The 16,122-nt window shown below is 46.6% G+C and overlaps 1 protein-coding gene across 1 annotated transcript in view; it reads left to right on the top strand.

Moving 5' to 3' along the window:
• DNAAF5 (dynein axonemal assembly factor 5) overlaps positions 1 to 16,122 on the top strand; it is a gene marked incomplete at its 5' end in the record, with an annotated part of 28,254 nt that overhangs the window by 5,647 nt on the left and 6,485 nt on the right. Inside the window, 6 exons of the mRNA XM_081338087.1 lie at positions 1,914 to 2,146; positions 6,053 to 6,265; positions 7,005 to 7,148; positions 10,384 to 10,552; positions 11,149 to 11,296; positions 15,703 to 15,853. Coding sequence (XP_081194213.1) covers positions 1,914 to 2,146; positions 6,053 to 6,265; positions 7,005 to 7,148; positions 10,384 to 10,552; positions 11,149 to 11,296; positions 15,703 to 15,853 — 1,058 coding nt within the window. The remainder of the gene's footprint in view (positions 1 to 1,913; positions 2,147 to 6,052; positions 6,266 to 7,004; positions 7,149 to 10,383; positions 10,553 to 11,148; positions 11,297 to 15,702; positions 15,854 to 16,122) is intronic.

Genomic DNA, 16,122 nt, shown 5'->3' with positions numbered 1-16,122 from the left:
AGTTCATTGAGAAGCGGAATCCTAACACCGGGACAATATTGTGGTCTTCTACTTTCAAGATCTTTTAAATCCAGTTTGTATTTTTCTGCTGCTGTTTGTGTCCTTAACACTTTTCATCCCAGACCGAGTTGGAAAACGGACATCTTTTCTCTTCTTCTTTTTTTTTTTTTTTGAAGTAACTGGAGAAAGATAAAAGCCTCTAAGGGTGGGTGGGTGAGGGGGATTAGGCTTCCATTTCACATATCTTCTCCTGCAGCCAGAAGATGCCCAGAGTTGGATGCCAGAGTGTGTTTGGGTTTCACTTAGAATCTCATTTGTGGCTTTGAAGTTCAGAAGCGAAGCTTAAAAGTCCAATGCTTGAAAGCAATCGGCTTTACCCATATTAAAACAAAAAAACAAAAAACCATTCGCCTTCCATTTTTACTTGTTTGGGTGCCAGCGCCCCCCCCCAAAAAAAACCCAAAAATCATTTGAAGTGCACATTGAGAGCCAGATGCAGTTTAACTTGATGTCCTTTGGGCTACTTTTTCTGCCCTTCGGGTCCACCTTGATGGCCAACGTTTTGTCCGTAAATGACATATTTTCTAATCCATCTGCTGTTTGTTTAATGGTTTTGGGAAAGAGCAAACTCCTCTTTTTTTTTACCTCTAAAAGGCACACCTGTCAAGTTTCCTTGCCCGTCCTCAGGATTCTCTTTTCACCCCAGCTCTTCTAGCTGCAAGAGAATGAACCTGACACTTCTCTCTTTCTTTTGTTCTTTGATCTCTGTTTGACAGAGATTGCAGGTCAGTGGGAGAAGGAGAGAAAGAGCTCAAAGCCACTCTTAACAATAGACTGACTTTCTATAGGGGGGAAAAAGGGGAGGGGAAAGTGGGGGAAAAAAAATTCACCGCCTCGGGCTGTGGGTGCCGACAAGTTAAGGAAAGGTGGAGAGAGAGAGAGAGAGAGAAGCTTTTGACAGCAGCGAAGATATGCGATGAAATAGCTTCATTTGCGCATTAGGAATGAAGGGAACTGTTGAAAAGGGCCAGTCAAAATTGTTTGGGGCAGGTGTGTGTGTGTGGGGGGGGGGAAACAGCGCCTCTGGTCAAAAGGGACGCCATTCATTTTCTCAGCCAGATTTTTGCCTTTGACCTCTTTGTTGCCGGCTGTCAAGTTTCTATAATCCCAAATGCTTTTCTTCCATGACAAAAAGAAGTCATACCTCACAGTACTTTTTGAAAATTCTTCCCTTTTAAGTAGATGCTTCACAAACACTCCTGCGTCGTTGGGAGGGGGGTTTGGTTGTTGGGTTTTTTTTCATCCTGTCTTAACTTTTGCTTTGTTCAAATAACGTGTTAGCCACACAAGCAGAGAATCCCAGAAGAGACCCTGAGATGCTTCCCACCCACCCCCACCCCGCTTCCTTAGATCATCTTCTTTCTCCGAGCAACGTTGTCGTTTTTCCCCCAAAAGCGCTGCTAGTAACTTTGCTAGTACCTTTTCACGCATCGCCACGCTCGTGTGTGTCTGTAAGAGAAATGAATAAATAAATAAAATGTTTGATGAAATGCGAGGGAGAGAGACAGAACCATAAAAACAGCTCAAGAAGGCAGCAAAAGCTTCAGATGTAGCAATCAATGAAAGTCCTTGTGTAACAGTTTTCAACGGGTAAAACAGTATGTTTCATCCTTGGGTCAATAAAAACAAGACAAGAAACTGCAAAACTGGTATCTACACTTTGGGGTGAATTTTGGGGGGGGGGGCAGGAATTCGTTGGCATGGAATATCCCCAAGCCTTCCTACTGGTTACCCAGGTATCTCCCTCCTGTTCAGATTTAAAACTCAGAATATTAGAAGAGTTTGAGACTTTTTTTCCCCCCGCCTCTCCCTGAATTCTTTCATCCTTTCTTCCCCCCCCCCCCCCCACCTAGTAACTCGTCCGAACCTGGGATGTCGAGAGCTGGTAACCAGAAACATCTTCAAAATCCTTCCTGGCCTCTGCCACGATATCACCGACTGGGTCAAAGGCACCCGAGTCAAGGCATCCCAGCTCCTGTTTATATTGTTACAGCATGCGGAGGATCACATCACTCAACACATGGAACTCCTCCTGCGGACGTTGTACCGCGTGTGCTCCGATGAGGAAAGTAGCGTGGTTAGCAATGTAAGTGTAGCTCCTTTCCAAACTCTACTGGGGAAAAGATGCTTTGCTACCCTAAAGTTAACAGAGCAAGAATATTTGATCTAGGGTTAGGGTTACGCCACCATGAACTTGGAGAGCAAAATGGACATTGCCAACAAACTCGGAATACTTGGGTACAGTTAGGAGGGCACTGACTTTTCTAGGCTGCCCTATCTATGTTTCCTGGTAAAATACATGGGAAAATCCCATAGGAGGAAAATGAACTCATACAGCAAAGTGGACATCGCCAACAAACTCGGAGCACTTGGGTATGGTTAGGGTTACGCCACCGTGAACTCCTACAGCAAAATGGACATTGCCAGCAAATTTGGAGCGCTTGGGTATGGTTAGGAGGGCACTGACTTTTCTAGGCTGCCCTATCCTATGTTTCCTGGTAAAATACATGGAAAAATCGCATTGGAGGAAGATTCCACTTAGGGTTAGGTCACCATGGTCTCAGAGGTTAAGGCACCAGGTGAGAAATCAGGAGACTGTGAGTTCTAGTCAGAGGTATGAAAACCTGCTGGATGGTTTTGGGCCATTCACTAGGAGACGGTGAGTTCTAGTCCTACCTTAGGCGTGAAATCCAGCTGAATGACTTTGGGCCAATCACTAGGAGATGTTGTGTGCTAGTCCCGCCTTAGGCATGAAAGCCTAGGTGACTTTGGGCCAGTCACCAGGAGACAGTGAATTCTAGTCCCGCCTTAGACATGAAAACTAGTTGGCTGACTTTAGACCAATCACCAGGAGACGGTGAGTTCTAGTCCCGCTTTAGGTATGAAAGCCAACTGGGCCAATCACCAGTAACATTCTCTCAGCCATCACCGGGCAGTGTGAAAGTACATTTCCCAATTAACCAGTCCAACATAACAATTAACACTGATTATAGTACGCATTGCGATTTGATTTGAGCTTTGACTATTAATTTTATTCAACATGCACAGAAGGAGGGCCAAAAAAGTGTGGAATCAACTCTTTTCCTGAAAGTTTTCAGATATATTTTTTTTCCACATCACATATCAAGGAGGCTCATGACTGATGATAAAATCTTTTGGGTCCAAATTCCACGATGCCCCCTTCCCCCTCTCCCCCCCCCGCTTGCTTTTAGAATGTATGTATGGGGGGGGGCCCTGACCCACCAGGCCGTTAATTTTGTTAATCAACCCATCTGGGTCAAACATCACACGGTACCATTAAGCAAAGTGTGTTTCTGTTTGATTATTGTACCGATCAGTGATGGGATTGTACAGATTGTGCTTCACCTGTAGCGCTGGCCAAGGTGGATTATTAAGAGCCTCTTTAAAATCATAAGCAGGAGATTAAAATGTAGAATGCCTTTGAGGGATAAATTCCATTTGCAAGTTATGCGTGGTTCGCAACCTTTCTAGTTAATTTCGGCATACTATCTCTTCCCCCTTCTCTGCCTATAATCCTCCCACAGAAATAAGGCATGCCTCCCCCTGGCCATAGCCCTGATGAAGATTCAGAATCTTTTGGCTTCCATGCTTCCTTGTCTGTCCTTTTGTTGTTTGCAACAAACGTAGCAAGCAAAACCTAGTTTTGCCCAGATAGCGTATCTGTCAGCAGAATTACATCACGGGGCGTCCATCCTTGGCGGCATCTTTTGACCGTTACAAGTAGCAAGAGGCCAAAGTTTCAAGCGTTGAGTTCTATATTCTCTGTTTGTTTAATCTTTATCTTCTTTATCTTTATCTTTATTAGACTTATATACCGCCCTTCTCCCGTAGGACTCAGGGCGGTTCACAAGGTTTTTTAAAATAACAATACAACAATTACAAAAATTAAGAACAGTTAAAATAATTACATTTAGACCTTGAATATAAAACCCCAATTAAAATCCAATTAAAACCCCAATTAGTACTCTCAGTCCAGGCCAGAAAGCTCAAAGAGCCAGGTCTTCAGCTCCCGGCGAAATGATCGAAGGTCAGGGGCAGTCCTAAGCTCTACAGGCAGCTGGTTCCAAAGGGCCGGCGCCCCCACAGAGAAGGCCCTCCCCCTGCGTGTTATCCGCCGGCAATCTTTTACCGGCGGTACCCTGAGAAGACCCTCCCTGTGGGAGCGCACAGGACGAAGGGAGCTTGATGCTGGCAGCAGGTGTTCCCTCAGATATCCCGGACCCAAGCCATTTAGGGCTTTATAGGTCATCACCAGCACCTTGAATCTCACCCGGAGGGCAACCGGAAGCCAATGCAGCTCACGGAGCAGAGGTGTTACATGGGAGTATCAGGAAGCGTATCCCGAAGCGTCTCCAGGTAGGAACTAGAGGTAGCCCTTGAGCTACGACCACAACTGACCTCCAAATGGCTGTTGCCAAGCGAGACACTTGTGAAGTGAGTTTTGCCCCATTTTATTTTATTTATTTTATTATTTTATTTTATTACATTTATATACCGCCCTTTCCCGGAGGACTCAGGGCGGTTTACAGGGAATTAAAAACCAAAAATACAAAAGTTAAAACCAAGTTTAAAAAAGATTAAATTTATCCCTGTACAAATAAAACCCCAATTAAAATAAATTAATCCTCAGCCTGGGCCAGAGAGCTCGAAGAGCCAGGTCTTCAGGCCCCGGCGGAATGAACGGAGGTCGGGGGCAGTCCTCAGCTCCACTGACAGCTGGTTCCAAAGGGCAGGCGCCCCCACTGAGAAGGCCTTATCCCTGGGTGTTACCCGCCGGCAATCTCTTACCGGTGGGACCCTGAGAAGACCCTCCCTGTGGGAGCGCACTGGACGAAGGGAACGTGATGCCGGCAGCAGGTGTTCCCTCAGATATCCCGGACCCAAGCCATGTAGGGCTTTATAGGTGATGACCAGCACCTTGAATTTCACCCGGAGGGCAACCGGAAGCCAATGCAGCTCGCGGAGTAGAGGTGTTACATGGGAGTATCGGGAAACCCCCATCACAACTCGCGCGGCCGCATTCTGCACCAGTTGAAGTCTCCGAGTGGTCCTCAAGGGCAGCCCCATGTAGAGAGCGTTGCAGTAGTCCAAACGGGAGGTCACGAGCGCATGAGTAACTGTGCGCAGGGCATCTCGGTCCAGATAGGGTCGCAACTGGCGCACCAGGCGAACCTGGGCAAAAGCCCCCCTGGTCACGGCTGCTATATGGTCTTCAAAATTGAGTCGTGAGTCCAGGAGGACGCCCAAGTTGCGAGCCCTATCAACGGGGGGTAACACCTCACCCCCCATCGTTAGAGATGGAATAGTCTGGTTGACCCGAGATGCCGATATGCACAGCCACTCAGTCTTGGCGGGATTTTACGGCCTTAAGCGAATCGCTGCAGTTGTTAAGTTAGTAACACGGTTCTTCAATAGACTGGCTTTCTCCCCCTCCGCCCCCCCCATTGACTTTCCTTGTCAGAAGGTCGCAAAAGGGGATCACACGACCCCGGGGCACCGCAACGGTCATAAATACAAGTCAGTGGTCGAGCCTCTGAATTTTGATCACGCGACCGCCCGGCTGTGAAGTGTCAAAAACGGTCCTAAGTCATTTTTTTGTAACTTCGAATGGTCACAAAATGAACCGTTGTATATCGAGGACTACCTATAGCGCTTCCATTCATCCGAGGGGAAAGTTGGAGAGGCTGCGCTGAAAGAAGACACAGGAGTGCTTCTTTGGGGCTTTCTGGCGGCTACACCTGAATGAAATCCTCTCCTTGTGCATATAATCGTGAACGAGGGATGGAGCCGAAGGCCTGCCAGGCAATTTCTGAAGCATGAGGGGGGGAAAAGAAAAGAGTTGTCATCATTCATTCTTTCTTTTTCTTTGTTTAAACAAAAAGCTCCATGGAGTTCATTTGCTCTTTAGCATCTTACAACCTGGCCACTTTTTCTCTCTCTGTGTGTGGTGTGTTGTTGTTTTTTTAAACAGTGTTTGAAAGCCACACAGCTGATTGGAGCCTTTGTCAACCCAGCAGTCTCTCTGAAATTAATCCTGTCCGACCTCGAAAGAGCACCCATGGTGTCTTACCTCATGATTCTGGCGGCAGTTATCCAGGGCTCCCCCCGCAAGGTCCTGCAACCTCATTTGCTGACCCTTAGCAGCGCGCTCTGCAACCCTGAAGTCAGTCAACGGACGGAAGAGGTGAGGAGACACACACACGCACACCCCAACGAAACCCTGAACTGTACACGCATCGGCATCTTTTTCAGTCCGTAGACCTCTTCTCCCAAGTTTAGCCCCTTTGACTCCAGGTGCACGTGCTGTCTAAGGGCATCGTGCAAGGTTCAATCTGGGACGGGTCCCCAGGATGACAGGTTCATTCTTCCAAGCTTTCGGATTCGTCCTCGTTTCCAATACGGAGAAGTTCCCGGAAAGATGGGCTCCGGTGTTAATCCAGAAGCTCGGAAGAGTTAAGCCTCTGGTCCTGTTGACCGGCCCAGATTGGATCTTGCGACGTTATCCTGGGACACGAATATTTGCTTTCCTGGATTTGATGAGATCGCCAGACCTTGGGAGACGTTGCAGTCTCGTTCCCAAATCTTACGGGGGAACATCAGCATCTCACAAGGTTTAAAGGATCTGATGGGATTTGGCCCATTAAAAACGAAAAACTTTTTTTTCTTAACGTAACGCTTGCCTCTGGAGGAACTCTGCATAGGTATGGCCGATGTTTTCCCCTCGGCAGGTACACGGTTGATAAGTTCCTTTGGAGATGGGAGAGGAAGAGGCAAGTGGGCTTTCTTGGCTAAGAACATCCACGGGAAATGGCCCACGCCGGTTCCCTTGACCAAAGCAGAGCAAAGCAGGAAGCGAAAGCAATTCCACTTCCATCTTCCCGGAAGCCTAGAAATAATAGCTTCTTTTTTTGGCGTTTCGGTAGGTCTTTTATTTGGAGCAGCTGCTTAGCTGTGTGGAAGCGCTCACCGAGCTGTGCCAGGAAGACTGCAAAGAAATAAGCCTGCAGCTCACCAAAGTCTTGGTGACCATCATGGCAATACCAACCGCTGGACATTTGCATGTAAAGGTGATAACCCCCAGTGCCATTCTTTTTAACCCTTCTCTTGTCGCAGCGTCTGAACAAGCTAGGACAGGGATAGGCAACCTCGGCTCTTTTATGACTCATGGACTTCAACTCCCAGAATTCCTGAGCCAGCTATGCTGGCTCAGGAATTCTGGGAGTTGAAGTCCATGAGTCATAAAAGAGCCGAGGTTGCCTACCCCTGAGCTAGGACATTAATCTGTGCCTTTTCATAATTCCAGAATTGATTAGCAGAGATGTTAGGTATTGTTGTGCAGAGGTCTCCTTGTGCTACCAAGGAGTTGCACAGACAAGGAAGGGTATTGAGAGCAGTAAAAGATCACAGTAACCACAAGATACACTGAATTGTGAAAATTGTAGTTTACAATTAGTTTACTTTAAGGTGGTGTAAAACCAAAAATGCACAGTCAAAAATAATCAGTCCAGGTCATACACAAAAATAACAGTCCAAGTACAAATCCTAATACAAAGTCTTCTTACCAGTCCAGAGGTCAAAAACACAGTTATGCAGATACAGAGCAAAAAAGCAATAATAGAGCGATCAGCAAATTCAGATATTCAGAGAGATCCAGTGAGAGAGAGAATCTACGTTTCTAGCTCCCTCTTATGGCCATGAGCAACCTCACACGCCCATGGATCCATTACCTTCTTAAAGTTGCAACACCATCATGGCTTATATATGTCCAACCCAATATGTACTGTAGGCTATCATCATATGCCTAACAAGAGGCTACTTTGATTTTTTTTTTAAAAAAGGACCCACAGATATACAAAGTAGAGGGTCCGCAACGGTCTAACATTTTTGGGAACTGTAGATGCCATGTAGAGAATTAGGTTTTTGTTTTTTCTTCATCCAGCGCGTGCCTTTTACCCCTGAGCTTTGGCATTCCTCTAGGCCAGGGGTAAGCAAAGCTTGGCTCTTTTTATGACTCGTGGAATTCTGGGAGTTGAAGTCCACGAGTCATAAAAGAGCCAAGCTTTGCCTACCCCTGGCCTAGGTGTATCGTGCTCACAAAACCATAAGCAAATCAGCTGCCGTTTAGATTGGCATTTTGATCCTACTTCAGTCTCTGTGGGCTCTTGGCCCTTTCCAGGACCAAATCTCAGGAAAGAAGGATATTTTCCTTTTAAGTATTTCGTTCAGTGGTTGCCCTTTTCACCTCCCACCCCCAGCGCTGAGCTTTAAAAAGTTTGAGGCCTCCTTTAAAATCCGAGGCCCGCACCTGAGATGCTTCTGATAATGGATGTTTTTCCCCCCCCCTCTTTTTTATGACTATCATGCGACCATAACTCACTTTCTTCTCCAGTCAAATTCCAAATAAATCAGGCTGCCATCTTTTGACGGAACTCTTTGGTGGGCTACACAAAACTTTGCTGCCAGACTCACTCCTTCGTTTAATGGCCATTCGGCTTCCCGTTCGGTTGCTTCTAGGCACGATAAACCGCCCTGAAATTTACAGCCGCCGAGAAGCAATTTCCTCCCCCACCCCCCCTCAGAGTAATCATTTTGAAACTTCGGTTTTAAAAAACTGTAAAATTGAACGCAGGTGAACATGAATAGTATTTTATGCCTTTTTTTAAAAAAAAAGGTCAAAAAGGTACTTTGACTTGTGGAATCCTGATGCCTAGACTTGTTCAGGAAGAAGGGAATCTAAGCATTTAGTCTTGGGATGCTGATTTTTTTTTAAAAAAAACCCTGATTCCTGGATAAATGTGTTTTGAAGAAAAGGAAGCTAATTAGGCAAGTCCCAAATTGCTAAAAGCATTCAAATAGGTATTCACCGGAAAGAAACACACACACACCCAAAAAAGGAAATTTTTGGACCAAACCACTGATGAGCATCACAAGCATCTCATAGGGCAGGTGGATATGCAGGTTGCGACTGTGGCTGAGGCAAACGTGTGTTTTCCCCACGGTGCCAACCCGAAACCCAGAGAAAGATGAATGAATGGAATGAACCTTTATTGTCAAAGTACAACCATTGTATACATTGAGATTGGCTGAGCCTCCCTTCGTGCCCCCACCCCCCAACTTACAGTGACACAAACCCTCCATCTTATTACACCCTGTGAGCTAATGGCACAACGCACCGGCCTCGCAAGTCAATTCTGCATAAAGTTTATAAAATTATTTCCCATTCAAGATGTGGCTGCTTAAGAAACTCCCAACCAAGAGGACTAACTAGAAAAAAAGTTCCATATCGATGCTAGTACTAATTGGATAAGTGTTAGAAAAATGTTTAGATTTAACCTCTTTGTTACCAAAATATTAAGAACTGTATTAACCTAGTGTTTGCAAAAGAGAACAATGTGGGAAGAAGAGAACATCAAGGAAAGCTGTTACATAGAACACGATAAGATAGAAATTGACTATTATTGTTGTGAAATGCGATCCGAGACAACGTGCTATTTACTAAGCATTAAGGTTGTTTCCCTCCCCTGGGCACATAGTATCAAAGCACAATTCCCTCCTCCAATTAACAGTCATAAATCACATTCCCCAATTAGCTTGAAGAGCGGGCTTCCTCTCCAGCTCGCCAATTCTTTTATCAGCTCTGGGCTCAGTAACCTTGATTCTCACGCTGAGTTTAGTGTTGTTATGTCTAGCTGGACTCTCATTCACATCCCCCCCCTCCCAGCATCATCTAACTCTTAAAAGCGAAAGGGAAAAAGATGGCTACATTTCCATCTGTTGTCAATGCAAAAACATCCGGTCTTAGCAGCGTTGACATGCCGTCTTTCCATTCCAAAGCCCCGCAGAGGCCAAACGTTTGTCTCGATCCGTCTGCAGGCAGTCCTCGGCTTACAATGGTTTGTTTCATGATCGATCAGAGTTACAACAGCACTGGGGAAAAAAGATGACCGTTTTTTTTTTCACAGTTATGACCTTCCCGGCATCCCCCTGATTGTGTGCTCAAAATTCAGATGCATCGGGCAACTGGTACATACTTAACGACCGTTGCTGTGTCCCCAGGTCCAGCGATCCCCTTTTGCCAACTTCTGAGAAGCAAAGTCAAGGGGGGGGGACACCCCAGATTCACTTCACAGCCAGGTGTCGAACTTAGCAACTGCAGTGATTCACTTCACAGCTGAGGCAAAGAAAGGTGGCAAAATGGGGCTTAACGAATAAGAAAAATTGGGGCTGAACTGTGCTCCTAAGCCGAGGGCTGCCTGCATTCCTTCCTTCCTCAACTCTTCCCGTCTCTGCCCCATCCAACAGCTAGAGGAAGCCATGAACGCCTTGGCCGAGGTCCAGCACATCCGGAGCGTCACTGGCTTATACAAGCAGCACATGCCTCAACTAATGGACTGGCTGTCCTCGTCTCACGACCGTTGGACCTGCTACTCCCCAGAACTCTTGCAGCTGGATGTCATTGCGACTCAGTCAGGTGAGACGATTGGAAGCAGGCCGGGTCTGCCCCTGGGATCGATGGAGCAAGTGATGGAACGGCCGGTTGTACTCATCTGCTGACTTAAGAAAATTTTATTCGGCTGCCCAACTTACGACTCCCGGTGACTCACAAAGATAAAAGCCTCAGTACAAAAGCCAAGAAAGCCTCAATCCCCCTCGTGACAATCCTCAGACCAGCTGCTTGATGGGCTCCAGATCCCTCTGGGATCCCCCGGACCCATTGGCAGAACCACGTCTTCAGAGTCTTTGCGAAAGAGTGCCAATGTGGTGGGGCGGGGGCAGCCATCTTATCTCTCCTAGGGAAGGAGCCACCCCAGAAAAGGTTTGAGGTACCCAGCGTATTCTTGAAGCCGCCGTTTGCTAACCTGTGTTCTCTTCCAGATGAACACAGGACAACATAAGTTTATTCGGTCCTAGCAAGGCTGCACATCCAGAAGTCTGTCCATAATCCGGCTTCTTCAACTGAGATTCGACTGCCGGAATTGACCCCACTTCCCTCTCAGAGGATTACTTCTTTCAGAGGTTAATTTCACTTGGTCGCAAACTCCACTTGTTTCCACTTTCTCTTCCTAGGCCCTGCGATTGCCGACGTTCTGAAGGATTTTATCTCCATTCTTAAAACTTGCCTTCAGACTTCCAGGGACCCTCGGATGCGTCTGAAGTTGTTCTCTATTTTATCCGAATTGCTTCAGAACCCAGGCAAGACTGTCAACTCAGAAGGGTAAGTCGGCTTTCATATCCTTCAGAACAACAGGGTCTGTTCAACCTGGCCAACTTTTGAGGCGTGTGGACTTCAATTCCCAGAATTCCCCAGCCATCTGTTCTGGGACTTGAAGTCCACACATCTTAAAAGCCGGCCAGGTGGACAAAACGTGGCTTTAGACATTTTGCCCCATTGGATTTTGCCTTTGACGTCTAAAGGCCAAGAGGTAATTTGGTTCTCTTCGCTGTTATAACAATTCTCAGTTTAGCAGGATTATTTAAATTAAGTTCGTTCCCAGTTAAAGGAAGCTGCATTTCATTTCCTCGTTGCCCGGGTCACTTTGTGCGAGATCGGCGGCCCTCCGAATTTGAGAAACAAACAAAGCAACAAAGCAGCCCGATAGAAACGCGAAAATTATGCCCAAGGAATGGGTTGTCCTAAGGAGAGTACAAATGTAGAAACATCCAGGGGGGCACTGTCCAAACCTCAGCTTAATGTTGATTTTACCACCCAGCTTGTGTTTATGATTTTTAGAACGGGGCTTGCGAGATCGTGCGAAGCTTTTTATGTAGAAAAAGAGCTCATAAAACTTTCAGCTTTGGAGGGAGATTTTTCTTTTCTTTTCTTTTCAAAAACATTTCCTCTCTAGAGTTTGGCTGAAATCAAAGCATGTCGGGGTGCTCTCAATCTGCTCTGGCTGAAGAGTACTACCCCTGGTTTGAATCTCCTCGCTGCATGAGGCACACTTTCTCCCCCACACACACACCTCACCTCCCCCCCCCATTGCAATCTTATTGCACAGGGAATCTTTTGAAATATCTTCCTGGCCACCAGTTCAACTGGAGGTAGGGCTAGGGTTAATGAGAGGAGATATATCTGAAATAGGATGGATTTGGCTCCAAGGAACGACAAAAGAGGTCGGTGGGGGGGGAATGCATTTTCAGAAGATACTGTTCTTCCAATTTTAAAAAAAAAATTGCGCTTTTTAAACATTATTCACCTTCCGGGGAGACATTCCAAAGCAGGGCAGTGAGTGGCTCTTGTAAAGCCCCCCTTTTGTGGTTTTGACACATTTTATTTAAGGGATTAAAATAAGCCATTAGGGTGGGGGAGGGGGGGAATGTGAAAGATCCCACGGGTCATTTAGCCCAGACCACCTTGAAGCCAAAACCAGTGCCTGAAATCACTTGGAAGAAGAAACAGCTGGGAAGGTTTTACATGGCGAACAGAAATAATAATAAATGGAGCAAAGCAGTCTTCTTTTTGAAAAGTGGGCTCGGATCGATAATGTTTCGGGCCTGCGTGGTTTATCTTCGAGGAGATCGCAAAACGCTGTCCCTCTTCGCTCCGTAACTATCTGGCTAAAAAAACTGGCATTCTTATACATTGTTTTTGTGCATTTTTGTGTTTTGCACACTGTCGAAGAAAAAGGAACATGAATGAATGCCTTTTCACAGCCTGCAAATTGATCAACCCCTGGCATCATAAGGGCTACCGTTTATCCGCGCCCAATAGATTGCGATATTTTTCAGAAGCTTGAAAAACCAAACCCATGAAGTCCAGAAAGCTTCCACCCGGAGTCCCGTAAATGGAATATTGTACAGGAAATACGCTAACTCTCCTAATAACTATTCTTATTTTGTCCACAATGTTTTCCACCAAACGTGGAAGAAATTCCCAAAGGTGGGAGAAAATTTCCTAACAGGGAGAACAGTCCACCAGTGGAACAAACGGCTGGTCTCCAGAAGTTGTGGGCACTCCCATCACTGGAGGCTTTCAAGAAGAGACTGTACAGCCACTTGTCTGGAATGGTCTAGCATCTCCTGCCTGATCAGAGGGTTGGACTAGAAGACCTCCAAGGTCCCTTCCAATTCTGTTACTCTGTATAGATAGAACAATGAGAGGCATCCAGTTGGTCATCCTGGGAGCGGAGCCATCCTGGACTGGCTGGCTTTTATGCTGGGATTTCATTGAGTGTAGAGGTGTCCTCCTTTTGGTGGCTGGTTCTTACATGCCATCTGCTGGAATAGGAGAGCATATAGAATAGGGATCTCCAGGTCTATAAGCCAATCGGCGCATTTAGGATAGGAATTTGCTGTGGGCTCCTTTACAAAAAGAGGGCCTTCCATAACGGTCAGTTGCTGACTTCATTTATGTTCTGTTCCAGCCTGCAGAAAAGGCAAGGACAACCCCTTTACAAAAGGCAAAAGGCTGGAAGTAAGCCCAAATTTATTTACACAAAACAGAGCAAAATGAGCAAAACAAAACACAAACCACTAAAACAGGAGCTATTCAAACGGTTGCCTTCAGCAAACCAGCCCTCCCACACATTCCCCTTTTAAACAGTTCAAGGCGTGGCTTCTCTCTGCCTCCTTCCGAGGTGCCCCATTGCCTTCCTCTGTTTACTCCTGATTGACTGCCTCCTGCGTCGGGCATCCTTGAACAGGGTCATCTTCATCCACGCTGTCAGGCTCACACAGCTGGGTCTGCGTAGTAACCAGACGGGAGGGGCCTGGCTGAGAGCTCTGCAAAGCCTCAGAACTGTCCTCTGCAGGCTCTCCAAACCCCTCCTCCTCCTCCTCTTCTGAATCGTCTGACCCAACTGCCGAACCCACAGGCTGACCCTGAATCACAATAATTTACTGGCAAAGTGCAAAACTTGGCCACTCACACAACATTTGGGCTGCAGAAGAACCAGCAAAAACATTTCACCAGACAGGCAGGCAGGCAGGCCTGGAATCTGCTCCTAAGTTGGTCGGGATCAAAAAATTTGTTCCAAGATGAAAATGGGCCAGAAGGTCTTTGAGAAGCCGTCTTGTTTAATCCAAGGTGGCCGTTTTTTTGTGTTGTTTTTTTTTTAAAAATGGGGAGACGCTGAAAGGACCTTCTTTCAAGAGCGGAAAGTTGCGTTATAAATTATTTACGTGCAACTCCTGTGACTTTTTCAGAAATGAGATATTCCGTATAATGAATAAATAATGCATCTGGTAGAAGCTCTTGTCAGAAGGAGGAGATTTATTGCATCATTCCGAGACCGTCTGAGTATTGACTTCAGCATTTATTTATTTTTTTCCCTGTGATCAAGGCTGAAAATATCCCATGGGGAGAGAGGATCTGAATAGTGACCTTGTGTCTTGGGAAACTAGGAAGGTTGTCATCGGCAGAGCAAGAAAGAACATCCAGTTTAATTTGGTCGGTTGAGCATTGATATTGTTCAAACCCTGTATTTATTAGCTCCGTATTTGGAACTTTCTCCAGACGTCCCTTCCGAGGCCAAGGGCACCATGAGAACAGACCTGTCCTCATTGACTTGGAACGTCGGAAAAGTTGTGGCCCTTAGGGATTCATGTCCTGCTGGAAACTTGGCAAGCTTTGTCGGTTCGTCAGAACTGAATTTTACCTGCAGCAAATGTATTTTTTGCCTTTTATATATATAGAGAGAGACGCTTTTGAGGCAGTGGGGGAGACCAGCTCGCCTCTTAAGAAGCATGTGGGACAAGCTCAAAGCAAAAATTAAACTGGTTGACAGGTAGTCCTCGACTTAAAACTGTTCCTTTACTGACCGTTCAAAGTTGCAACGGCACTGAACAAAGTTAACCACCATTTCCCACCCTTACAGCGGTTGCCTGTGATCAAAATTCGGGTGTTTTAGCAACTGACTCCTACTTACGACGGTCGCAGTGTCCCAATGGTCACTGATTCCCCTCTTTTGTGACCTTCTGCCAAGTCAGTGGGGAAGCCAGATTCACTTCAGGCCCCTCTTCCTAACCTAACGACTGCAGTGATTCACTTAACGTGGCCAGAAAGGTCATAAAAATGGGGGGGGGGGAATTCACCGAACAAATGCTTCGCTTAGCAACAAAAACTTTAGGCTCAGCTGGGGTCCTAAGTAGAGAACTACCTCAATTTTATCGCAGGACACTTTTAACCAAAGCAGTTCATATCTTTGAGCTCCGTATAGTTAATAACCTTGCCTTCCTCTCAAAAGCATGGCTTGTTGCAGCCAGCCCTGGGCCCCCCTCCGGATCAGATACTTTTAAACCGAAGCACCTTCAGGTTAACCTGTGGGTGGGTTCAACCTGTGAGTAAGGGGTCCAGGAAGAGGAGACGGAAGAGGTCTCTTCCTCTTTCCGTTCTTCCTGAAATGTCGCTTTGCGGTAAGGCCGTTTGTTCCCCTTCCCCTAAAGAAATCCGAAGCAATGAAATATTGTTAACATATCCTGTCATCAATTAGGCTTTTCGTTCGCTCTCCACCCACCCCCACTCCCCACTACTTCTTCACGCACCCTTCTTCCTGTTCGGGCTCTCTCGATTTTTTTTTCCCGAGTCTTTAAAAAAAAATGTGCCTTTTCATCCTCCCCGTCATTCCAGCACGTTTGCACAAAGCTTTTTCGTATTTGGCTGCTCTTTGTTTTTGCCTCCAGGCAGTTCGGTAACTACCTTGAGATTGTGATAAAAGACATCCTGTCTCCTAATCTCCAGTGGCAGGCGGGAAGAACAGCAGCTGCCATCCGCACCACGGCCGTGGCTTGCCTCTGGGCTCTGATTTACAGCAAACTGCTCTCTGCAGAAGAGGTAAAGTCTCCTTTGCACACACCCCCCACCACCACCCCCTCCCCGGGGCCTTCTCCACAAACGGCAGGTCAGATCAGCCTCGGTGAAAACCCAGAAATACTGTCACCTGGAAGTGCGGGTCAGCCCTACCTAGGTTTCCTCTTAATGCTGTTCCAGGTTGACTCTAGCCATCTAGAACCGTGGTGGCAAACCGGCGGCACGCAGAGCCCTCTCTGCGGGCACGCGCACCGTCGCCCCAGTCCTAGGCCTTCAGCTGGGTTTTATAAAAC

The sequence above is a fragment of the Vipera berus genome, assembly GCF_964194415.1.
Source record: "Vipera berus genome assembly, chromosome: 13".
Lineage (NCBI taxonomy): Eukaryota > Metazoa > Chordata > Lepidosauria > Squamata > Viperidae > Vipera > Vipera berus.
Note: the sequence above shows the minus strand (reverse complement) of the source record. Positions and strands in the feature narration are given on the sequence as shown.